Here is a 25,511-nt window from a genome sequence, read left to right on the forward strand (position 1 = left end):
ACGAGGCAGTTTGACCGTCAACTTGAACTTCTTCCATTTTCTAATAATCGCTCCAACAGCTGTAACCTTCTCACCAAGCTGCTTGCTTATTTTTCTGGAGCCCATCCCAGCCTTGTGCAGGTATATTATTTTATCCCTGATGTCCTTACACAGTTCTCTGGTCTCGGCCATTGTGGAGAGGTTGGAGTTTGTTTGTTTGAGCATGTGAACAGGTGTCTTTTATACAGGTAACAAGTTCAAACAGGTGCAGTTACTTCCGGTAATGAGTGGAGAACAGGAGGGGTTCTTAAAATAGAACTAAGAGCCAAAATATTTACTAGTTGGTAATGTATCAAATACTTATTTCATGCAGTTGAATACAAATTTATTATTTAAAAATTATACAATGTGATTTTCTGGATTTTTCTATTAGATTCTGTCCCTCACAGTTGAAGAGGACTTATGATACAAATTACATACCTCTACATGGCTTGCAAGTGGGAAAACCAGCAAAATCGGCAGTGTATCAAATATTTGTTCTCCCCACTGTATGTATTTGTAATGAAGTTTACAGCTATAGTTTGTGGAGTGACGTGTGAGCGAGTTGCTATGAGAATTGTTAATACGTTAGCATTCATAGCATTTAAGCCAGTCCTTCTCAAATAGTGGGGTGGGCCCCTCCAGGGGGGCGCAGAGCGATGCCAAGGGGCGTGCATGTGACCTCGGGGGACATACTTTTTGCCGTACTAGAATAAAGTTAAATTGCACATCCTTTCAGTGGATGACAGTGGCGCTCTCATTTTCAGAGTGTGTGCAGTATTTTTGAACCAAACAAGAGCACACGGCTAACAGCATCAGCTAATTTGAAGAGCTAAGACGAGGAAATACGACAATGCTTATGTGGCGTTACAAACAAAAATGTTAAAGAATAACTTTTTTTAAGTCGTGATCCTCGTAAGTCAAGGTACCACTCTATTTGTATGTAAGACGTTATCAGACTGTGCCCACTTCTCCCCTCAGGCTCGTCTCCAGCACCCGGCATGGCCGTGACCCCGGGCAGCACCATCTCTAGCCGCGGCGTGTCTCCCACACCGGCCTCGTCCAACCCTTTCGGCGTGGCTCCTGCCATGAGCTCCATTTCACCTCAGCCCTCGTCCCTGGGCCTGAGCGGCCTTCGCACCAGCCCCGTGCCTCCCAACCCCTTGCTGGGCATGGCGCCCCCCGGAATGAGCCTGGGGCCCATGAACGCGGGGCCCCCCGGAATGGGCCTGAGCATGATGCCGGCCGGCCCCGTGGCCATGAGCTACAGCGGGCTCTCCCCGATGGCGCCGCCGGGTTCCGCTATGCTAGGTCCCGGAGCGGTGGCTCCCCCTCAGCTGATTTTGGGCGGGCCTGGTAGGGCGGGTGCAGTGATGGGCACAGGCGGCGCGGTGGGAGGCGCAGGAACGACAGGAGCCAGCACTAATCCCTTTCTTCTTTGAGGACGAGTCGCCACCCTTCCGTTTTAAAACCTCTTCGTCTCAACCTGCTGCTCCCTTTTTAACATCCACAAATGTCCACAAAAGAAAACCTCCTTTCCGTTTGTCCAAAAGCATTTCACAGACGACTCATTTACACCACGTTCATTTCCAGAGGGGTTATTAAAAAAATATTTATTTAGTCGTCTTCATGTTCCGCGTGACACTCATGTCTAACATTTGCAGCCGCCGAAGACTAACACTGAACCTGGTAGAAGATACGTGTGCATGAAGAATGATTTTTTTTAACCAACTTCACATGGACTGAGGAGAAAAAAAAAATCAACATTTCAGGTACAATGTGGTCGAATCATTTTAATTAATTTAAGATTAATTTATTGTATTTTTATCCACTTTTGGGAAGAATTAAGAAAAATCTAATGTGATCACGCCATATATAAATAAATCAAATGCTTATTTTCCTTATTTCCTATTTGCTGTGGAAGCCGAATCGGCGCTTCGACTGATCTGACTCATGTATGAGAAAAGTAACGCGACGGTGGCGAAAACTTATTCGTGCAAGTCTGAAATATTTCCAATGCCTTTCTGTGTACGTATTTCAAGATGTCGTTCTTTTCTTGTGTTCTGTCTTGTTTCAGTGACTCACGAGAAGACATTTGCATCCTATCGTTTTGTTTTGAAAGACTAACCTGTATTACTACTCTGCAATCTTGGAATTTCAAGGTATTTCTAAGGGTCGCACATTTTGGCTGCCAATGGGAATTCATTTTTGATAATCCACACCATTTCAACCACGTTTGTACGTCCTTTTGTTTCGCCCCACGTTGCTGTTGTGAATAGACAATGATGAATGAGTGTGAAAAAGACAAACATGAGAGACTTGACAATGTGCGCCAATGCTGTTCTTTTAATTTACACATTTTATATCGACAAGAAGAAGGAAAAACTAATCTTATAGCGGGTAATTGTGTGCTGTTGACTGTGAACATTCACATTTGACAAAAGAAATTTATGAGATTTTATTGGGGGGGCAAACAGGATGAGGGGATATGGCTGGTTTCATGCTTGTGCTGTACTTTAATGTCTTTATCCTATTTGCAATTTTTACTGCTGCAGAGTACAATAATGTGACAAAAATAAATGTATATTTTATTTTCCTTGATCCAATAGCTTTTTAAATTCAAAGCAAGAACACTTCCTGGTGATTATCCGCGGAATATATGAGGCAAGAAGCAGTCCGGCAGAGCGAAACTGGTAAAAATGTGAAAATCATACTTTGGGAGAAGCCTAATGAGAAGATAAACAGTTGTTCTCTGGTTGCTCACGCCAAGTTCTTCAGACTAGTAGAGAGTCCCAGTCAAAATCATCCTGGAACTCCTCGCTGTTGCTGTGGAGACTTTTAAAAGGAGGACGCGGTCGGGGCGTTGTCCCTTGAGGCTGTGCACTGGCTGAGACACAAAAATATGGCCATATTTTTATAGTGATAGCAACTATGGGTGTGACAAAATATCGAAATGGTGATATATCGTGATACTTTGTATCCCAAAAGGTTATCCATATGCTCCTGCCAAGAATCGAGATATCAATTTAAAAACCAACAAATTGCTACCAAAATCTTCCACCATAATAGTATCTCAGTTAACTCTAAGGCTGCCATTGAAGGTGCTCGACGCCCAATCCATTTAGACCAGAACGTTTTTTCATTCAAAACCAGAGGACTCCCAGTCATTTGGTCTGATTTTCGGGTCACTTGCTGTTCATTTTAGGGCATTTATAGGTCATTTCCTGTTGAGTTTGAGTCACTGCCTACTCATTTGGGTGATTCCCAGGCCACTTCCTGTTCTGTAACTCAAACAGGAAGTGACCCATAAAATTTCCCAAAATCAACAGGAAGTAACTGAAAACCAACAGGTAAATGATCTTAATAATAATACATTTTACTTCTAGAGTGCTTTTCAAAGCCCACAAAGACGCTTCACAAGAGACATGGAATCACAGTACGATAAAAGGTACTAAAAGGATAAAAAATTAAAAGCACAATAAAAAGAAGTAAAAATATAACAGCTAGGGGTTATGGTGGGTAAGAAAGAGTGAACAGGTGTATTTTCAGTCTAGATTTGAAAAGTGATCGGGTAGATATGCTGCGAAGATCAGGGGGTAGGGAGTTCCAGAGCTGGGGGGCCCAATGACCAAAAGCTCTGGAACCAAAGGTGGAGAGGCGGACACGGGGGACGGAGAAGATCGCAAATGTAGGGAGGGGCCAGGGCATGGAGTATTTTGAAGGTGATGATTAGGATCTTGTAGTTGATTCCTTGTTTGACAGGAAGCCAGTGAAGTTGACTGAGGATGGGGGTGATGTGGTGTGTTGCGGGGTTTTGAGTGATTAGGCGTGCTGCTGAGTTCTGGAGGAGCTGCAATTTCTGGAGAGACTTGTTAGGGAATTGCAATAATCGAGCCGGGAGGTTATTAGATTACAGACCAGGGTGGAAGCGGTATGGCGGGTGAGAGAAGGGAGGAGGCGAGAAATGTTGCGAAAGTGGAAATAGGCTGATCTGGTGATGCTGTTGATATGTGACCAGAAGGAAAGTGTGCTGTCGAGGAAGAAACCCAGACTCTTAACCTGAGACTGAAGGAGAGATCGGTAAATTGTTGATGGTAATAGAGAACTTATGGACATTAGAGAACGTTGCGGTGGTTCCAACTAAGAGGATTTCTGTTTCGGAGCTATTAAGTAGGAGGAAGTTAGAGGAGAACCAGGAGTTAATGTCATCTAAGCAGAGGGTGAGTGAGGAAGGTGGGAGGGAGCCCGAATGGCCCAAAATTACCTCATTGCCTGGCATTGGGTGCCACTGACGGCCATAGACGTTCAATCCGTTTGAAGTGGAAGGGATGGCAGCAAGTGATTGAATGTTCATTCGCTGCCACCCTCCCACTTCAAAGGATTGGACTTCTACTCGTGATGAATTCATTCCAATTCACAGCAGAAACTTGTTTTTCTGTTTATTTATTGCTTGTAGAATATCTTAAAATGATTTCCTGACCAGTGTATCGATGTTCGTTGTATCGCCATATCGTCAGATCATCGTTATCGTGAGCTTTGTATCGCAAATTGTATCATATCGTGTGGTACCAGGAGGTTCCCACTCCTGATAGCAACTAGAGTAACTATTTGGTGGGGGAAAAGGTAATCCTGAACATTTACCCTGCTAATCAGACAAATGTGGAAGAAAAAAATTGCATTAGTGCACAAATGTGAATTCTACCTAGCAACAAGAAGTTATCTTCTATAGCAAGGGCGTAGGTTTGCATAGGGACATAACACTACCAAGTTTTCAGGATGCTCAAATTTTCCCCACCATCTTTTAAGCAATCTTATTCGCATTATATAATGACTTCAGTTATATAAGTAATTTAGATTGTCTCCCCAAATGTTATAAGGAATTAACCCTACCATTATTAAGTGAATTACAGTACTTATGTTCAGACTTGCATTGACCCTTTTTCACTTGCTGAATGTGCCAATCCTTTTGTTCTCCCCTCTAACGCACGTTTGATTGCCCCCGACCCGACAGAAACACAACACGCCGCCTCCTCCTTCAAAGACGAGGGATATTGGAAGTTTTTTTCCGCCAGCAGCAGCCACTGTAAGTAATGTATATACTAGGGCTGTCAAACGATTAAAAATTTTAATCGAGTTAATCACAGCTTAAAAATTATTTCATCTTAATCGCCATTCAAACCATCTCTAAAATATGCCATATTTTTCTCTAAATTATTGTTGGAATGGACAAGACAGATATATACATTCAACATACTGTACATAAGTACTGTATTTGTTAATTATAACAATAAATCCACAAGATGGCATTAACATTATTAACATTCTTTCTGTGAAAGGGATCCGCGGATAGAAAGACTTGTAATTCTTAAAAGATAAATGTGAGTTTGTATATTGTGACTAAATATTGCCATCTAGTGTATTTGTTGAGCTAAACGAAATGTTTGAATAGAGTTTGACCAAAGTCTGAGTATTATTTTGCATAACCATTTTGATTGGGAATGCCAGTTCTCTATGCATTGAGCGCTTTTCTTCTTGTGAACATTATTTTTTTGAGAAATAGGAATATTATTTTTGTTGTGCTTTCAGTAAGTGATACTTAAGTGATAGTGCATGATTGGAAGTTGGGCAACCATGACTGTCAGTGGTGTCGGCAAATGGTATATCTTCTCTGCGTTCTGTTCAAACCAGGGTGTTAGGAAAATTTCATCTCCTGTCATTCTTCCCCACGTCGCTCGCCACAATAGCTATAACTGTTGTGGAAGAGATGCCAAAGCTTTTCCCAATATATAGCGATGCTCCAATGAATGCCTGTGTCCACTCCAAACGCTTGCCTCTGCCTCTTAGCTCTCAATATACATAAAACGGCGCCATTGTAGTCTGTTTGCGGCAATGCGTGAGTGGATCGTTCCGGGCATGCGTTAAATATTTTAATGTGATTAATTTTAAAAAATTACCGCCCGTTAACGCGATACATTTGACAGCCCTAGTACATACGTAAATGTTGTGTAGGTGGGGAACGCACCACTTATTTTGCTACTGAAAGTCAGACCTGCAGCAGAGTTAGCACAACATTAATCTGTGCAAATTTCTCGAACTCGAGCAGGAAGCTGCTTAGAAATATCCCCCTGGATGATTTCCACTGTTAACGTTAATTAAACTTCAAGAAATGTATTGAACCAAGGTTTACCCCCTTCTCCCAGTTTTCATTTTTATTTACGTGGTCTTAAAGCAGCCCAAAGGAACTTTCTTTTTTTTTTTGAGTTTGGCTGTGCTTGTGGACAAAAACAGTAGTGCTATACCTGAAGGAAGGCTCCATTTTTATTTATTTTTGTTATTGCCCAAGTTTTTTGCCATATGTAATTTATTTTATTTTTTTTTTGTGTGTGTGTGTGTTTGTTTTTGAAAACAAGGTTTGAATTGAACGGTGTATCACCTGAACCAATACATATGCACGGTAAAAAACCCACCTCCTTAAAACTGAAAAAAAGAAAAAAAACTTAATTTCACTTATTTCTAGTAGATTCACACTGAAACCAAGGAAATTTATCTGCCAGTGTGTTGAGTAAATTTTACTCAGATTTCTTGAAATAAGAAAAAAATTCTTAACAGACTTATTTTAAGGAAGAAATTTGTATATTTAATCTTGAAACTTGTATGTCAGAAATTTTCTTCAAGAATATTGTTCAAAAAATTATTTGAAAGCATTTTTTCTTGATTTAAGTGAAAAATGACTTAGATGTATGGACTTAATAAGTACAAGAATCTGACGCATTAACCATCGTTCACCCGATCTGTTTGGTCTTATTAATGTCCCGTCGCCAGCAACAAGTGTTCATGCAGGTTATGCTGTTATATCATCCCTACCAATATTGTGACCAAACCTACGCCCTTGCTCTGTAGTAGGTGTCTCCAAACTGGTCCTCGAGGGCCACTGTAGGTCCTGGTTTTTAACCAATGAGGTTTCTGCTGAAACAAGCAGTACCTGGATGCAATCAACTGATTACACTTGTAAAACCCTAGCTTGCTGCAAAGGTGTCGTCTTGTTTTGTTGGAATTACGGATGTCCCAATCACACATTTTTGATTCCCAGTCAGAGTCATCTGATTTTGAGAATCTGCCAATACAGAGTCCCGATCCGATACCGAAAAAAAGTCTTTAGTTTTGTTTTTTTAATCTAAAAACTATCCTTTTCACCTATTCCAATGCTCTGAAAAATGGCCCGATCGGCCTGATTTCCGATCACATGATTTCATCGGGGACATCCCTAGCTGGAATGAAACCTTGCGGCCTATGTACAATTGTATGGAGACCCCTGCTCTTAAAGGCAGTCATGAAATATAAAATATTTTAGAAAATTACGTACTATTGTACATTACAAGACTACTTTGGTTCACGTTACAACTATCATGATGGGAAAAAATGGTTAATGGATTAAATTAGGTTAAAATACTTTGACACCTGAGTATCTGATTGGTTGTCTGCTATCAATTATTTTACACATTTTACAATGATGTCCTCATCCTTGCAATTTAAATACATACAGTAGTACTAATATACAGGGGTTGGACAAAGTAATGGAAATACCGAACATTTTGGCATCATAAACATTCACCAAAACTGTTAAAGAATGGCGTGAGGAACATTCTAATGAGGTTGAGCATCTCGTATGGCTGGAACAATCCCCAGACCTCAACATTATTGAGCATTTATGGTAAGTTTTAGAGATTCAATTAAGACATTGATTTCCACCGCCATCATCTTTAAAAGAGTGAGAGGGTATTCTAACTGAAGAATGGCTTAAAATTCCTTTGGAAACAATTCACAAGTATGAATAAATACCTCGGAGAATTGAGGCTGTAATTGTCACAAAGGTGGACCTTATTTTGTCCAACCCTTGTATGTTGGTAGACGCCATTGTATAAAAACTACCAGGCAAAAAAAATAAAACTCTTCAAACCAAGTTTTTGAAAATAGTGAAAAGAATTTTGGTAGAAAATAAAAGATCTTTTTCTAGTCTAATTGCCCAACCCTAACAGGTATAAATACAGTATATTTATACATAGTGCTGCCAGTTACAGTGGTACCTCCACTCACGAACGTCTCTACAAAAGGAATTTTCAGGTTACGACACGCCTCAATGGGAAAATATTGCCTCCTATTACGAAAGAAATTTCAGGATACGAAATGCAAAAATAGTTTGGTACCGTTTACTGAACGTAGCATACTTACAGCTGCTCTGTCAATGGCTATTGCCTAGCATCTTCCTGGCATTCATTTGGCTAAGAGGGACCTCTACTGCATGCGTGTATCCCAGCGTCTTCATTCGCCCCCATGCCATGAGGTTCCGAGCGCTTTATGTGAGTGCATACCTGTCAAGTTGTATGGTTTCGGCGTAATTTGTACAAGTGAGCACTGATTTTTAAATGTGTACGCCTGTACGGCATACGTTCAAAATCTATAAGTTTTTCGTGCATTACGTTTTTTTTTTTTTTTTTTCCCGTTCGGATTTTGTCACTGTTTCGGCAACGAGACAATTCGAGCGATACTACGTTAGTTGAATGACATGAGAAAAGTCAGAGACACTGGAGAGAAGAGTGTTATGACGCTGTAGCAAACTTGATGCTAGGCTAGATGGGTCCAATATTTCCTGACTGTAGCCGACAGCCTACAATCTACGCCTAGATATCAAATGCTTATAGAACTACATACCAAATGACAGACAGCGACGTTAATAAACAGACGCCATTTTGAAGCAGTAGACTTCTCAGAAAGACTGTTGTAGTGAACCTTCCTAGCGAATTTAATTAACTTTTTATCTAAAATATTCCTAAATCAACAAAATCTTGACTTGAATCTATCTTTAAATGATGAAACAGTTTTAAAACTTTAACATGTCAAAAGTAGACAGAAGAGAACTAATAAAAAACGGTAGCAATTTTAACATCATTAACAGTTGATTCACAACATTAAACGATTTCCAAACATAGTAAAGGTTACTATGTTTTTGTTGTTGTTGTTTTTTTGTTTTTTTTTGATGAAAAAAAAAACATGAAAGATAACACCAGTTACTTTGCCAAGTAACTAATTACTCTTACCTTCAGGTAACTGAGTTACTAAGTCAATTACTTTTTGGGAGAAGTAATTTGTAACTGTAATGAATTACTTTTTTAAAGTAAGATGAACAACACTGGTCATAAAGATGAAGTCTGCAGTATGAAAAGTGACGAAAGCGGAGATTTCATTCTGCCAATTTGTTGCCGAACACAATTTGCCTGCAACTATTGCTGATCACTTCTCAGAATTAGCAAAAAAAATGTTCCCTGACTCAAAGATTGCATCGGTAAGTTAATTTTATGAATTGACCTTTTTAATGTATAATTGGACAGACTAATGAACTGCCTTCAAGTCAAACTGAATTGCCAGCTGAAGAGCAGCCATCAAGATATAATAGAAATTGCCAAAAGTACTACATACAATTATAACAAAAGTCAGTGTTAAATTTTTAGTAATCATGATGTAGCTGAAGATATTGATTGTTCTTTGATTGTACCAGGTTATGTTACAATATTACCAATAAATTCATATTAATTTAAAAATTGAGATTTATTTTTGTTTCATATTTCACGCTATATAGAACGTTGTAAGATTAGTCACCAGTTTGTAAGGGCATACGTCACTATTTGTAAGATTGCCAACGGCCTCGGGTTAACAGGTATGTGAGTGTATTAAATTTTATTATTTCCTTGTTTTTACATTATGCACAACTCATGTTTATTGTGTAATAATCTAATAATATGTATTTGTTACATGTTTGATGCATTTTTATGCTTTTTTTTTTAAGATTTATGTCTGAATTTTGGGAGGCTTGGAACAAGTTAGGGCATTTACTGTACATGCAAAACGCATCCCTACTCACGGAATTTTCAGTTTACGAAACAACTTTAAGAACCAATTAATTTCGTAAGTAGAGGTACTACTGTACTGTATAGGTACACAACAGTGCCCTCAAAGTTGGCTTTAACTTAGGGCAGGGGTGCCCAAGTCTGGTCCTCGGGAGCTCCTATCCAGCTTGTTTTCCATGTCTCCGTCCTTGAACACAGCTGAATCAAATGATCAGCTCATCAGCAAGCTCTGCAGGAGCCTGATAATGATCTTGATTATTTGAGTCAGGTGTGTTGGAGGAGGGAGAAATGGAAAACAAGCTAGATAGGGGCTCTCGAGGACTGAACTTGGGCACCCCTGACTTAGGGTGACCATATTTTGACTTCCAAAAAAGGACACTCGGCCCGGCCTCGAGATACTTGAATTTTACTCGAAGATTACTCAAAGATGCCTATATCACCCACTTGTTTTTTACTGAACTGGTTACTTACAGGCTTTATTCTTCCTAAAAAAAATTATTGAATAGTAAAAAAAAAAAAAAACAACACAAAAACAAATATTGATTAAAAAAAAAAAATATATATATATATATATATATATATATATATATATATATATATATATAATGCAGGCCCATGGAAATGTAGTCCAGTCAATACACACGCACAGTCGGCTATGTGCCAACTCAACATTATTTTAAATTAATATCGCGACAATTTTCGTTGACAAATTGTTATTCCCACTCAATTTTTATTCTCATTCAATGTTCTAGATTGTACGCAAACAATAACCGAAATAAACTAACAAGCTATTCAACCAGCCCGTTTCCAAACACAGCAGTTCAAAACTACATTGCTCATAATGCTTAGCGCAGCTGAGCACACTGATTGCTACCCTATTAGCGACTACGGGAACCGTGGCAAAATTAGACTTTGCTATAAAAGTTTCCAATCATCGGTAGCGGAAAGATGCGACACCAAATGGGATTTTAGAGATTACACCAGTACAAATCTCCGACAGAAGTCAACAGTTGCCATTATATACGTATTTATCGTTAAAAAAAAAAAACATAAGAAAGACAGCTATTTAGAATATAATACTGGCATTCAACCACAAAAACTAACACAGAGCAATTAAAAGGCTCATACAATATACTGCATCTCTGTGTACACATATAACCCTATATACAACAGAAGACACGTTAACAGGAGATAAACTTACAGAAAGGTGTATAGAGCCACGTCTTATAGAGCTCCTTATTGAACTCCTTACTGTTGCCTGATCTCTCACCAAACCGTCAGTAGATGGTGGTAATTCCCCATGAAACAAATGGGTAAACTGCCAACAAAAAAGATCTACTCCTTCTCCTGCCCCTACTAGTACTAGATTCTCTTCAAATTGGTTCTGTGAAAAATCATAAAAACCGGACATTTTCATGAATTTATGAAACTTAATATGAGGACTTGTCCAGGCAAAAGAGGATGTTTAGTCACTTTAGTGTTTAACTGTACTGTTAAATGGTATTATAAAAGAATTACTGTATTTGTAGTTTTTGTCACACTCGTACAACAAATTTTGTTTTGCAAATGAAAATACTCAAGGGATAGCTTTAAAACTCAGACATGCCATTAACCAGGTCTTACCAGTTGTGTTTGCAGGCTGCGTCTGTGTGGGCCTATGACTGTTGTGGCCCTGCACGTGAAGAGGCCTGCGAAGCAACGGCGTCGCACCATTGGTGGAGCCGTAGTGGAATGATGGATGGGCTGCGAGATGCGGGCTGTTGACGTTGAAAGTTAGCGCCTGTGTCGGGTGATGTCCGCCCGGGGCCAGCGGGGAGTGGCTGCCCGAGGTCAGCATGCCTTTCTGTGCAAAGAAGCGGTTGAGGGAATCGCACAGGGAAGTGAAGAGCGCCGGGTCCAAGGCCCAGTCGCATAGCTCCGCTTGGCGCATGCTTTCCAGCAGGTCTGACCACACAAAAAAATGTTGGGTTAGTATCTAATATGTTACTGTTGCTTCACTGGGATGCCAGCAAATGAATTAGTACGGTGAAGTTCAAGATTTAACCCCTTGACGTCTGAATTTGTTGACATCAAAAAGCATTGGGGGAATACATAAGTACTGTACATGAGTAATAATAATTCAAATCAAAAAATACAGTACAACTAAAAATTTGAAAATCCTAAGTCAAAAACATAATTTTAAAAATAATAATTTAAACCTTTTTTTTTAAATACAATATTTTTACTTTTTAAGTTTATTTTAAAAGTATTTTTTGTGCTAATGTTTAATTTTCCATATTGTTTTATTTTTTTAATGATAATATATTTATGTACTTTACCTTTGTTCTATACCTTCAATACTTTATGTGCATTAATAAATTTCTGTAATTAAAAACCCGATCCTTTTCACACGATTCCGATCCTCTGAAAAATGGTGCGATCGGCCTGATTTTAGATCACGTGATCGGATCGGGACATCCCTAATCTGTATTTATATTGGATATGTGTAATGTTCCGAAAACTTAAAGCTTTAAGGGGTGGGGGGGGCTTGAAGTGGAAAAAATTAATAACTATCTTGTTTGCACAGTTAAAAGTCATCATTTCTCATAGAAAGATGAGTTCAAAATAGTCCGTATTTCTTTTTTTTAATTATCAGACAAGCATCAACCGAACTTTTAACTGTACAAGAAACTAAATATTTAATTTGCGTTAAAGCACAGGTGTCATACTCGAGGCCCAGATGTGGCCCCTCTATATCATTTTGTATGAAAGCAAATCAAGTGCTTTGACTTGCATTACTTGCTAAAATACCAAACTTGCAAATTATTATCACATTTTTAAAAACACCAAGGTATTGAAAGCATTTTTTTTTTTAAATCAGCAGTCTAACCTGGGTGACCAGTTAGGTCAATGTTGGCCCAGTCAAGATTGCTGGCAATGCGGAAGCTCTCCTTCAGTGAATCTGTGCTCGTAAACCAGTCTGTTGGAACCACTAGAACAAAAAAAAAAAAAAAACAACAATTTACAGTTTCAGCATTTAGCTACAGAAGTCACCACCCTCACTCAGGATTTTCAGGATTAGACAAAAAAAAAACATACAGGGGTTCAGATTGAACATTTCAGAAAGTATGAAAATATAATTTACATCACAGGTGTCAAACTCAACGCACATCATTCAATGTGGTCTGTGAAAATGAATTGACTTCATGTTTCTCGCTACAGAAATGGGAGAATACATAATATTAAAAATAAATTAGTATTGTTATTATTATTATTTTTTTTTTTTTTTTAGAAAAAATGGAGAGAACATTTGCACATAAACACATTTACCTTCCTTTCTGATTTTATTTGAAAAAATAAAATACAAATTTAACATGTATTATTTTCCTCTTTTTTTTTTTTTTTTTTTAGTTAATATGAATCAATACAAATGAAATGAATACATATTTAAATATTGCTTTCATTTTTTCGTAATTAAAATTGTTCCCCTTTTTAGTTAATATGAATCAATACAAATGAATACATATTTAAATATTGTTTTCATTTTTTGTAATTAAAACCAAATAATAGAACTTTTTAACTATTAAATATCTATTAAATAGAGAAAAAGAAATAAGAAAATATTTGCTATTAAGAAGATCAGAAAAAGATTTGGGCAATGTCTGCCATGTCCGTAAATGATCAATCAAAATAGTTATCCATTTATTTGCTAACCGATTAGTTGTTAATTATTCGCAGCAGCCTTATTTCACTAACTTAATAATGGCCCTACGAATGAACCCCCAACCACAATATAATGCTGTTTTTGTCGATTTTAAAATCTAGGCCCAACATTTGATATTTTTGGGAGACTTAGACTCAGAATCTTCTATATACCCCGTTATAATATTAAATAACTTCACCACTGTAGACCAAATCGATGTATCTTTGATTGAACACGTTTATTTCGAATACTTAATACATACCAATAATCGATACCGATACCAATAATCTGTGACAATGATGAAAAAAAAAGAAAAACAAAATATGAGTATTCGAAAAGGAGTGAGAAGAAGTAAAAACTTATTTACTCCCACCCCTTGTCCTTAAGTCCTGACATATCAGTTCCATTCATTATATTTAAATACATACATTCTTGTTTAACACATATACAATCTCACCATATAACCCTGCACATTACCTATACACAAATGGTGCAAAAGCCCAGTCCATTAATCAGCCCAGAAAACATAAATAAATGAATAAATGACCGCAATGTCCCATATCCCAAAAACCACAACACCCTAGTTGTTATCCATATCGCCCTCATCCTTATATTTTTTTGAAAATCATATCTTTATACAGGTTCTTAAATTGTCCAATATTTATACATTGTCTTAAATCTACACAAAAGTTCTTCAGTAGCCTCACCCCACATACTGATAGCAAAAACTTTTCCTTGTCGTCCGAAATCTGGGTTCTTTGAAGTCCCAATATCCCCGTAAATTGTAACTTTTTTCGTAGTTTGTAAACAACTGCTGAATATTCTGAGGTAATACATTTCTTATAGCTTTGAACATTATTTGTGCTGTTTGGTATTGTACAATATCCGAAAGCTTGAGCAATTTTGACTTATGAAATGGTGTGTTTGTATGATCCTGATAACCAGCTTTGTGTATGATCCGTAATGCCCTTTTCTGCAGTACATTTACTGAATATAGCGAAGTTTTGTAATTATTGCCCCATACTTCGGCACTGTATTGCAAGTAAGGAGAGACTAGTGAACCATATAGAGTGTGGAGTCAATAGCCACTTTGCTTTATTTATTATTGCAATATTCCGCGAAATCTACTGGTAGTTTCCAGGGTTTCTAAAAGTACAGTAGGCGCTCGAGCCTTTAGCTACCAAGGTCCTGTCTTATGGAATCAGCTTCCAGCTTCAATTAAAGAAGCTGACACAGTCTGTACATTTAAGATTAGACTAAAAACGTTCGTATTCCATAAAGCTTATGGTCAGGCTAGTTGAAATCGGACGAGACTCACAGTTCAGTCTAAGCTGCACTAGAAGCTATAGACACTACTCACGTGACGTCACAGCCATGCGCCCGCGCCATGTTATCCGTATACTTGTCATGTTAATGCATTAGCGCTTCGTAAATTCCTCCTATTATGGCGTGTTTTTCTGCTCGTTAACATTAATAATCAAAATGGTGAAGTCGTGTGTGGCGGTCGGTTGCAAAAACAGAGAAGATAGACGGAGAGACTTGAAGTTTTACCGTATTCCGAGAGACCCGGAGAGGAGACTGAGATTGACTGCTGCAATTCGACGAGAAAACTGGGCTCCAAACGACTACCACAGATTATGTAGTATTCATTTTATATCTGGTAAGATGCATTTAATATATATTTAGAGGGTTTTGGGCTGACAACCACAATTAAAATCATTGCTAGGCTAATCGCCGACAACATACACTCAGACGTTGTGAATGAACTACCTGAAAATATATAATTATAAGGGGATAATCAGACAGTTGTCATACAATTAATTTACAATTTCACTATTGAGGTCAAAAGCCAAAAAATAAATTCAACTAGGGACAATCTGGAGTAGTGCTATCGCACTTCGCATTTATTACGTATTATATATGTATGTAGTGAGAGTGCTATCGCTAAACCATATAAACATTAAAAGCCCTAGCTCCATTGACAAATGACATGAAATAAATTAGACTTGACAGTGGATGTTAGAAAAAACAAAAGATTTTGAATTGAAAATTTCGTAACTCACCTTCCCGAGCACACGAGATTCCTGCCGAATTTTCGTGGACGAGGACCTGTTTCACCCAAGCAGCAACGAAGTATTTATAAGCCTCCAAGCTCTTAGCTTTTAAAGTTTTTCAAACTTTCGTGAGAATAGGCTGATTTTGTGTGGACAAGATAGTTGTAAATATCAGGGTAGCTAGCAGATGTCAGGCAAAGACGGCAAAGACAGCGGGTCGAAAAACATCGATTTAGGCATCAAATATGGATCTGGCGAATGGATAAACTGAAGCTTTTCCACATACCGCCTTTTATGCAACGCATCCAATGAGTTTACAGCGTCAGATAACACCGGGGCTTCCATGAATTGCTCTATAACTTGCACGACTAATTGAAAACAATGAGAATAAGTCTAAAAAATACGGACAATATGGCGGCCGGATATAGCGACACGTCATTTTGTGACGTAGGTGAGTAGGGTCTATAATGCTGGGGGAAGTACAGCCACTGAGTCCTATCTCCTTTTTCTCACTCTACCTACCAACTGTCTTACTTTATTTCTCTTTTCTAATTTAAATATCTAGTTGACTAGTCTTTTCATCACTAGTCACCCGGTGTCCCCTTTCCCCCCTCCCCTCTGAGGAGGGGCTATTTTTCAGCCGCAGCCTCCAGTCTCATCTGGCTAGATCAGTGCTTCTCAATTATTTTCTGTTACGCCCCCCCCCAGGAAGATGTAAACGTTCCGCGCCCCCCCCAACTCTCTGCCACCACTGTAAATATACTGTAGTATCATTTGTATATAAAATTCTTATTATTGTAAGTACAACTCTGCATAACATTGTGTTATTTTTGATAATAAAGAGAAAAAGTAATATAGATCAACTTACAATTAAGTGTAAAAAAAAAAAAAAAATACATAATTCTGTAAAAATACACTCGATACATTTTTTTGACCGTTTAATGAAATCAATAATAATAATTCAAATTGATAAGCAACATCCAGCATGAAGACAATATGTCAAACAATTAGACCGAAAAAAACAAAATTAATAGAACAAAAAGTGGGCAGTGGGACAGTTTTTCTTTTTGCTGCAGGCAGTATCAACTCCTTTGCTATGGTGTGGGGTTATTTTGCACTGAGCAACTTGGTATGCCACTTTATATTATGCTAACCGTGCTCGCTGTTACTGATGTAACACTGACAAAGCGGGAGGATTGCTGGCAATATGTGGCACTCGCTGAAAAAAAAATAATTCCTCCTGTCCGCTGCAAACCTTTTCAGACAAAGTAGACGGCCTGGTCTTTCCTCGTCTCCCACTGTACTAAAAGACAAAGCCAAAAAGCTAAATGCTACATATCCTTCGTCATATTTCCTTTTCTTAGCTTTTCATATCTTCAGTGCTCTTTGCTGTGTGCTCTTGTTTGGTTCAAAAGTACTGCACACATGCTGAAAATGAGAGCGGCACTGCCACCCACTAAGTGGATGTGCAATTACACTTTCTTCTAGTACGACAAAAAAGTATGGTCCCCAAGGTCACATGCGCCACCCCCAGCATTGCTCTGGGCCCCCCTGTGGGGCCCCACTATTTGAGAAGTACTGGGCTAGATGGACCTCCTCCTTTTCCCTCACTCTATTGCATCTCTATAAACTCTCCTCCTTTTCCCTTACTCTATTTCATCTCTATAAACTGTAACTCCGTCTGCTAATTCCCATTAGCAGTCCTGGTGCATCTTGTCTGTCCGTCCTGGGAGTGGATCTCTCCTGACTGTGGTTCTCCCCAAGGTTTCTCATTTTTTCCAAAGAGTTTTTGGAGTTTTTCGTTGCCGACATGGAGGGTCTAAGGATGAGGGATGCCCGGGACTTGGACTAGAACTTTATTTAATTCATCTACTGTTTCTGACTGTGTGTCATACTGCCTCTGCAAAGCCCTTTGAGACAACCTTGTTGTGATATAGGGCTATACAAATAAAATTGAATTGAAATGAATTGAACTTACTGTGTTGTGTAACCCGAACTGTGTCGCTTGGTGGTGCAAGTGGTGTCACTGCAGCGGGTGGTTGTGTTGCAAGGTGGGGAGACATGGGCAGGAGAACTGGGGTGTGCAGTGGGGTGATGTCGTTGCTAGCCATGGCTGCGGGAGCACAATCAGCTGTTTAAAAAAATACATCAAATGATTGATCTCCCAGTCAGAATAGATTGGAGATCTATCACCATCAATGGCAGCCAATATCTAAGAGCTATGTCTCAATACTGCACTTACTTTGTGAACCTCCTCTCTCCCGCATACTCTTGAAGAGAGACTTAAAGGACGCGTACAAGTCCGGTAAATTCATCTCGTCAAAGGTGAATCGCAGCGGGGGGTCCGCCGTGGGGGGTCCCGACCCTGCTGAGGAAGGGGTGGCCACGGGTATAGGAAAAGGGGAAGAAAAAGTGAGAGCCGAGGGGGTCAAGTGAGTAGACGAGGAAGTAAGAGCGCATTCCGCTCCAGAGTGGGCACAGAATGTTGGACGGGATATAGCTGCAGAAAATGGTGGAATAGGAAGAGTGGGGTCCGGTCTTGGGGAAGTATTGATTGGGGACGTGAGCGCTGGTGTGTAGGGTTGCTGGAAAGACATTAACATGTTGTATTAGTGCAAATTAACACTATTTAATTCTGTGTGAGCACATACCATCGAAACAGAAGACATTTGGATCATAAACTGAAAAATTGGATTATCGGCTGCCCTTATTATACTTTTGATGAAATTTTCAAACCTGTTTTGCTAAATGTTTTTCGCTACTCACAAAAGCACATTTTAACACAATTTAGGAGGCAAAGCTGTAATGAAAGTGTCTGAGGTGAGAGTTTATTTATAAATCGAAAATACACTTTGCTTCGAGAGGATGGCATATCTCATTTTGTAATAAAAACGCTTTCTGTGTCACAGCTAACATATTTTGTTTCATGATGCATTTGTTATCCAATCAGATTTCAGCCTGTATGTGTTGCTATGTCAACTTGATCCACACAAAATCTTCACAATCAGTAGTGCTAATCAGAGGTTGCGCTAGACTTTTTCGTTGTCTGTCATTTTGACTGACAGTGTCATAAAAATCCGGTCATAATCTATTTTTACCCGTCACTTACATTTTTAAAATGATAATAATGACATATTCAAGAGTATTTAGTTTTCATTCATTTTTAATTAATATTCTGTCCAAACAAGCTTAACAAGAGGCAAACAGACAGCGGAGTGCACCAGTCAGCGACGGGCAGACGTGCCGTTAGCAAAGCGACGAGGGCAGGACGAGGGACTTGCGCGCGGAAGTAAACATACGAGGAGAACGGAGTTTGTTCAACATGGCGAGCGCGAGACAGACTGTTGTCAATGTCTCGTGTCGATGTGTTTTAGCTCATTTAAAACTGAATTTACCGCGGATTGGAACATATTCTCGGCTCTCCCGCCATCCGTGTTGTTGTAGAGACGACTTTGGGCGCGCAAGAGTGACGTTGCTCGTGAAGAACACGTCACGCAAATAAACAAATCTGATTTGTCGATTGATTTTGTACCCACTCTGTGTCCCAGACTTTTCTCTCAGTGTTTGCAAAATATAGGGAGAACAGTCTGGCCGTGCCAGGCAAACACTCAGTTGCCTTGACATTTTTCCGAGTAAGGCCAACGACGTCATGCATCAAGAGAGACAATAGCTAATTAATATGCTCACTTGCCACCCTGTAGTCTGGGGTGTGAATTGCAACCTGTCAAAATGACGGATGGACTTCAGTTTTTTCCGTCACCGTTTTAAAAAACCGGTCAACGACGGAAAATATTCGGTTAACGCGACCCCTGGTGCTAATGTAACTTAACCCTTTAAGCGTAAACATTGCTGATTTTAACAAGCCAGAGCTGCAAATATGGTGCCTCATGTAGTTGCTATTTGCGCCAACATCTGCCATCTTTTGGCGCAAACTATTAGGTTAAACCTATATTATCAATTGGACTACAGTATTTCTTCAGTTTCAAATTAGCCCTCATAGGGCTAACTGGCCCACAGTAAAATCCATCCTTAATAGTCCATAAGAGCAAAACTGTACTGCAATTAGCATTACTGTTCAGCAAAATGTATTATATTTTTTCCAACAATGCTTTAAATTTTTGTCATTTTATTGGATAAATATTGTGAAAGGGACAGCATTTTTCTTTTACCTTGCAAGGAGGTGGCGAGGGTGACCGAGAGCGTGGTGGCTGCTGCAGTGACTGTATACTGCTTTCTTTGTGGAACACTGAATGAGGTGATGGGTCCCTTGCTGGGACTTGCTGGAAGAACATTGAGAATATTAAATTGGATTATATACGAGCCATTTTAGGCTTAATTAGATGATTAACACACATTCAGTCTTTCCCGTTCCTCCTCTGGATAGGGTCGTTTGGGCGCCCTGACTTGATTCAACTCTGCAGGGCCGTCCATAGTCCAATAGGAGCCCTAAATAAGCCCAAACGTGACGTTTTGTATACTCCGTGTAATATTTAACAACAAATTATCAAGTAGTCACCTTTCCAGGGTTGTTGTGAGGACGCGGAACTTTCCTGAAGCACTTATTGAGGGATAGATTATGGCGAATGGAGTTCTGGTAAAAAGAAAATAATGTCAAGAAAAAATTCAGACAAGTGTGTGAGTCTGTTCGCTTCATATATTAGACATTAAAAAACACATGCTTTTCACTGGCAGCAACAATATAAAATACAACATCCAATCAGAATTGAGGTTCCAAGCCAATTGCAGGCCTTCCGATTCAATAGTGCTTGTTATCATATAAACTACTGTACGTACGGTATATCAAATCAGATTTCAGATCAAATCCATTTAGGTAATGCTTAGATACATGTTGTTAATTCAATCAATTAGTGTTAGTGTTCTGGACATAAATTTTATTCATTTACTTGCTGCCACAGAACAAGCACATACCGTGTGAATATGCTACATGCGCTGGCAGTTAACCCTTTATGGGCCACCCAGTTAAATCATGAGCGTCGCCAGACATACTTTACTGGGGCACGTGCCCCAGAATTAATCTTTTTTATTTTTGTATTTTCCTTTAATTTATATATATATATATATATATATATATATATATATATATATATATATATATTAGGGTTGTCAAAGTTATCGCGTTAACGCGCTGTAATTTTAATCACGTTAAAATATTTGACGCAATTAACGCACATGTCCTGCTCAGGCAGTATTCTGCCTTTTGGTAAGTTTTACAGCAGGCTTTTTGTGCTGTCTAACAGCGAACTCTTGTGGTCGCTTTGCGACATGATTTATTTTCTTGCCAGTTCAATATGGCTGCATGACGTCTCGGGCTGATAATGTTGTGCTTATATGATCCTTGGACAAGATTTGTCCGTAAGTATGGTTGTTGTAAAGAATGTACATATTATGTTAGTAAGCGAAATGTTATATTTTTTGTATGAGACGCTTTTTGTTTATGTTTAGTGAACCTGTATAGCGTGCTAAGCTAACGCTGTTGCTAATGCAATGCTTGTGTACTTTTTTTTGCAGTTATACGACGGTCTAAAGAGGACAATGGTTTGAGGCCATTTTATTAATAAATCAGATGAAAAAGGAAGAAGTCTGATTATTAAGGCGTCGTTCACTAGCTGTCTAGCTTTGGAAAAAGTAGACGCTTCGGAGTGAGGACAGCATAGACAGATTTAAATGACAGTAGAGTGAAATGCCCACTACAGTCCTTATGTACCGTATGTTGAATGTATATATCCATCTTGTGTCTTATCTTTCCATTCCAACAATTTATTTTACAGAATATATATATAATTTACAGAAAAATATGGCATATTTTATAGATGGTTTGAATTGCGATTAATTGCGATTAATTACGATTAATTAATTTTTAAGCTGTAATTAACTCGATTAAAATTTTTAATCGTTTGACAGCCCTAATATATATATATATATATATATATATATATATATATATATATATATATATATATATATATATATATATATATATGGTTTAAAGCACTGTTTCTGCCTTTTTATGATAGATACTGCAAGTGCGAAAAACAAAAAACAAAAAAAAAGCTTGCTCGCCTGTGCCCCAACATTAGGTCAAGTGACGCCCCTGATAACATATATATAAATAATAATGAATTATATAATTGCTATTAATTACTTTTTTTTATAATTACCCAAAATAGTCAGTTGCCCTATAAAGCGTTAATGAGTTTAAGGGGTATAATCAGTGTAGTCACTACCGCGTTACTAAGTAACGCGTTATTTTAATATGATTTTCTTTCAGTAACAAGCAATCTAAAGCATTCATTTTTCCAAACTAGTAATCTGATTAAAGTTAGTTTCCTTAGTGTCTGTGTGCTATTTTGTTCTTGCCTCATGATGTATGTAGAATGAAGAATATTGTAGTCATGTACGAAGAGCATTTTGAATAGAAAATGTTAGAAAAGTTCCCACTATGCGTTCGTTTCCATGGTAACGGCTCATTGCTACTTCCTGTTTTTGTCTTGAGTCACACAAGCTAAGTGTTTTGGGACTGAGAAAGGCGTGTGGAGCAAGGGTGCACATTCGAGCCGAAGGAATGTTGATCTGTGTGCGTCCATGTATGAAGAATGAACGTGAGTATTTATCCTTCATTCTGGAGGGTTCCGGCGATAGGTTGGAGCCACTACTTGTGCGGCCGTTTCGTAGATTTGCCATTGCAACAGCAGGTAGTCTGCAAGCATTGCCCGCATCGTATTTGTGCTGCACATTCATGTCGTGAGGTGACATGTTCGTTTAGCATCTTTGGGATTTGTTGTAAGTCCGATTGAGTGTAAAGTGCATGGTTGCCGTACTTCCGGGTTTTGCGCGCATTCACGCCCTCCCCCACCTTTGTGTTTATTGGGCTATGCAATTCATTTGTGTGTTGTTGATTATTGTGCAGTCAATTTGCATTGTTTTACATTGGCACTGATATGCTGTTAACCCTAACCCGAATTTCAGATTTTTGACTTTAGTAAAAGTTAGTGGGGGTTTAATTAGTCGGTGGAGTTGATTTCAACAAATTCCATGCAGTTTGTCAGTTATTTGTTAGTTTCAGGGCTCCGGAGTGGCTCAGCTAGCGCCAGTCAATGGTGGTTGAAACCAACTCCATCGAATAATTAAACCCCGCTAGCACGAACATTAAGCCTTAAGTGAAGAATTCTGATCATCCCCTTTAAATTATTGGAAAGTCAATCACATGCGATGACAATTTTCTGTTGTCATTCTTTTGTTGAGGCAACAAAGGGAGAAAAATTGGTAAAAAGTAATCTATAAATTACTTTTAAAGTAACTTACTTTCATAATGAAGTATTCAGTAAAGTGACTATATTACCTTTTTGAGGCGTAATCAGTAATTAAATTACTTTTTCAATTAATGTGTGACAACACTGGGTATAATGGTGATTTTGTCAACTCATAGGCGGCTATTGAGAGCGATGGTCGTCCAGTCCATTTAAACTCAGGGCACAGGTAGTAAATGATCATGTTCCACTACCACTGACGACATTAAATCTTGAATGCCAGGGCTATGTCAGGGCTACATTTCTCACGAATATGAACCTAATTAATTGATATGCTAAATCAGGGGTCGATTACGATCGACCAGTCGATTGCAACGCTACTGTGGGTAGCTTGCGGCACCCCAAAAAAAAAAAACAATTTTTTTTAATGTACATAGTTAATTATGAATATGTCGTGTGTATTTTGTGTTGTGTGAGCAGCATATGAGGTTATGCAGCACCCCTATCTCTCTAAGCAGCTTCTGGCTCACGTTTTTCTTGTTCTGTATCGTTTCCAGCAGAGTTCACTAACTGTAGAAAACACAAACAGAAGGACACTTCTCCCTAAGCAGCTTCCTACTCAAGTTTTGCAAGTTAGCAAGTTCACACAGTTTCATGTTATGCTAACTCTGATGCAGGTCGTACTTTCAGTAGAAAAATTAGTGGAGTGTCCCCCACCTCCACAACATTGGTGTCTTTTAAATTACTTGCATTGGCTGCTGCTGGACGAAAAAAAAAAAAAAAAACTTGTAATATTCCTCCTCTTCAAAGGGGGTGGAGGAGGCGGCATGTTTTTTGATATGTATTTCTGTTGGGGCTGTGTGATCGTGTGTGTCGGTGGTGGGTCAAGCCATCAACCAATAAAACATGCGTTTGAGGGAGGGAAATGGACCGGCATATTCAGCAAGTGAAAAAGGGCAAATCTAAGTTTGAAAATAGTTCACTTAATAATGGTAGGGTCAGTTCTAACCTTGCAACATATGGGAAGACAATCTAATTGACATATAAAACTGAACTCATTATATCATGCATATAAGGTTGCTTAAAAGTTGGTGGGGACAATGTGAGCATCCTGAAAAGTTGGTAGTGTTATGCCCCTACCGTCCCTATGCAAACCTACGCCCTTGCATAGACGACACTAGAGGTTCAATCCATTTTGCTGCCAGCCTGTCCCAGTTGAAATGGATTAGACGTCAATCGTCTTCAATGGCAGCGAATTAGTTAAATTAGGCTAACAGACAAAAATGAATACCTTCCATCCCCGTCCTGTCCGGCTATAGTAAGGAAATGTGTCACTGATCCATGTGTAGATGTCATTCAGGCTCAACTTCCTCTTCGGCGCGGCTGTGATAGCCATGGCGATGAGTGTGGAGTAGCTATGCGGGGGTTTACCTTTGGGGTTGTCCTGCTGGGAGTCCCCTTTCTCCCCCACTCTTTCCCTCCTCCTCTCCCTCTCTCCTCCTCGTTCTCTACCTGAGCGCAGGCTGCTGATTCCCAGTTGCGGCAGCCAGTCAATGCTGGTGAGACTGGAGTCCAGGTTAGAGGACATGTTGGGAGTCTGAAGAGGAATCATTGTGAGTTGAGTATAACTTTGTATATTCACTTGAGAAAAAAAAAAATCACACTTCATATACACACACTTCCTATTGCTCCACTAGGATAACACAGCCTTGCTTTTCTATGGCCACTCGAGGGCCTAGGCCTTGAAAAAGGTTTCATTTTAGATGGTGTCATTTCCAAAGCATTAATCCCACCTTCTCCCTCAGGCTCACCTTCAGATCTGCCCCCTCGGCATTGCAATCCCCTCCAGGGCCCGAGTCGGGAAAAAGTTTTGTGGAACTTTATACACAACGAGACCTATCGGGAAAGCTTCCTTTTTTTCTTCCCCTCCCTTTTCTGTTCGTGCATGGATGACGCCTGTTGCTCCTCCCTCATGGGTGACATCATGCTTTTGCTCGTGTGGGAACAACTCCCTCCTTCCAGCAAAGAGGAGTGAATATGAATAATTTGACTGTTAGACTGTGTTGCAAAACTGCACCAATTGACATCTACACAACACTTTTAAAAGTTCCTACTACAATTTAGAGTCCCTAACTTTTTGGCTGTCAATTAACAAAGCTCCAACCAAAATGTTCAAAAAATTCACAAGACACAAGGTTGTATTTTTATTGGTCAAAAAAACTCAGGGTTATTCCAAAATCTCAATTTTTTTCTACCAAAAAGGCCTATTCATTTCCAATGGAAGTGAACTGAAAATGCCCTAAATCAATAGCGATAGACGCAGAATTACTGCAAGTATACAGGAAGTGACCCAGAAATGCCACAAAATCAATAGGAAGTGACCCTGAATTGCCCCAAAATCAACAGAAAATCACCCTCGTATATAAAGTATATACTTGAAGCACTTTTTGTTGGAATGCTTTGACAAATTCAAAGTAGAGATGTCCCGATCGATCGGCATCCCGATTGATCGGATCCGATCATGTCATTTTCAAAGTATCGGAATCGGCAAAAAAATATCGGACATGCCTTTTTTTATAGATATTTT

The 25,511-nt window shown here is 39.0% G+C and overlaps 2 protein-coding genes across 6 annotated transcripts in view; one reads left to right on the top strand and one right to left on the bottom strand.

Annotated features, from left to right (window-relative positions):
• epn1a (epsin 1a) overlaps positions 1 to 2,619 on the top strand; it is a 39,515-nt gene extending 36,896 nt beyond the window's left edge. For all 3 annotated transcript variants that reach the window (XM_057834003.1, XM_057834005.1, XM_057834004.1), the window contains one exon: positions 1,000 to 2,619. In XM_057834003.1, the coding sequence (XP_057689986.1) occupies positions 1,000 to 1,460 (461 nt within the window). In that variant the 3' untranslated portion in view covers positions 1,461 to 2,619. The remainder of the gene's footprint in view (positions 1 to 999) is intronic.
• Positions 1,259 to 24,878, bottom strand: foxj2 (forkhead box J2). Of its 3 annotated transcripts, none has more exons than XM_057834007.1 (10): positions 24,604 to 24,717; positions 24,216 to 24,521; positions 20,173 to 20,247; positions 20,010 to 20,102; positions 19,826 to 19,936; positions 17,899 to 18,241; positions 17,635 to 17,787; positions 12,790 to 12,891; positions 11,544 to 11,864; positions 1,259 to 2,905 (listed from the first exon to the last, which is right to left on the bottom strand). In XM_057834007.1, the coding sequence occupies exons 2-10, from the start codon at positions 24,510 to 24,512 to the stop codon at positions 2,793 to 2,795; spliced, it is 1,608 nt and encodes a 535-aa protein (XP_057689990.1). In that variant the 5' UTR covers positions 24,513 to 24,521; positions 24,604 to 24,717; the 3' UTR covers positions 1,259 to 2,792. The 3 variants fall into 3 exon arrangements, with proteins under 3 accessions (XP_057689990.1, XP_057689991.1, XP_057689989.1); XM_057834008.1 differs by lacking the exon at positions 24,604 to 24,717 and adding an exon at positions 24,736 to 24,878 and having other exon boundaries at positions 1,262 to 2,905; positions 17,635 to 17,769; XM_057834006.1 differs by lacking the exon at positions 24,604 to 24,717 and adding an exon at positions 24,736 to 24,878 and having other exon boundaries at positions 1,262 to 2,905.
• Positions 24,879 to 25,511: the final 633 nt, after the last annotated feature.

The sequence above is a fragment of the Corythoichthys intestinalis genome, chromosome 4 (genome assembly GCF_030265065.1).
Source record: "Corythoichthys intestinalis isolate RoL2023-P3 chromosome 4, ASM3026506v1, whole genome shotgun sequence".
Lineage (NCBI taxonomy): Eukaryota > Metazoa > Chordata > Actinopteri > Syngnathiformes > Syngnathidae > Corythoichthys > Corythoichthys intestinalis.

Excerpts from the sequence above, each read along its gene's own strand:
- foxj2 (XM_057834007.1), bottom strand. The coding sequence starts at position 24,512 with ATGTCCTCTAACCTGGACTCCAGTCTCACCAGCATTGACTGGCTGCCG. Across the intron at positions 19,937-20,009 it reads AGGAACGGGAAAGACTGAAT|CAAGTCCCAGCAAGGGACCC; the intron begins GTGTGTTAATCA and ends ATGTTCTTCCAG. Across the intron at positions 11,865-12,789 it reads TGACCTAACTGGTCACCCAG|ACCTGCTGGAAAGCATGCGC; the intron begins GTTAGACTGCTG and ends TTGTGTGGTCAG.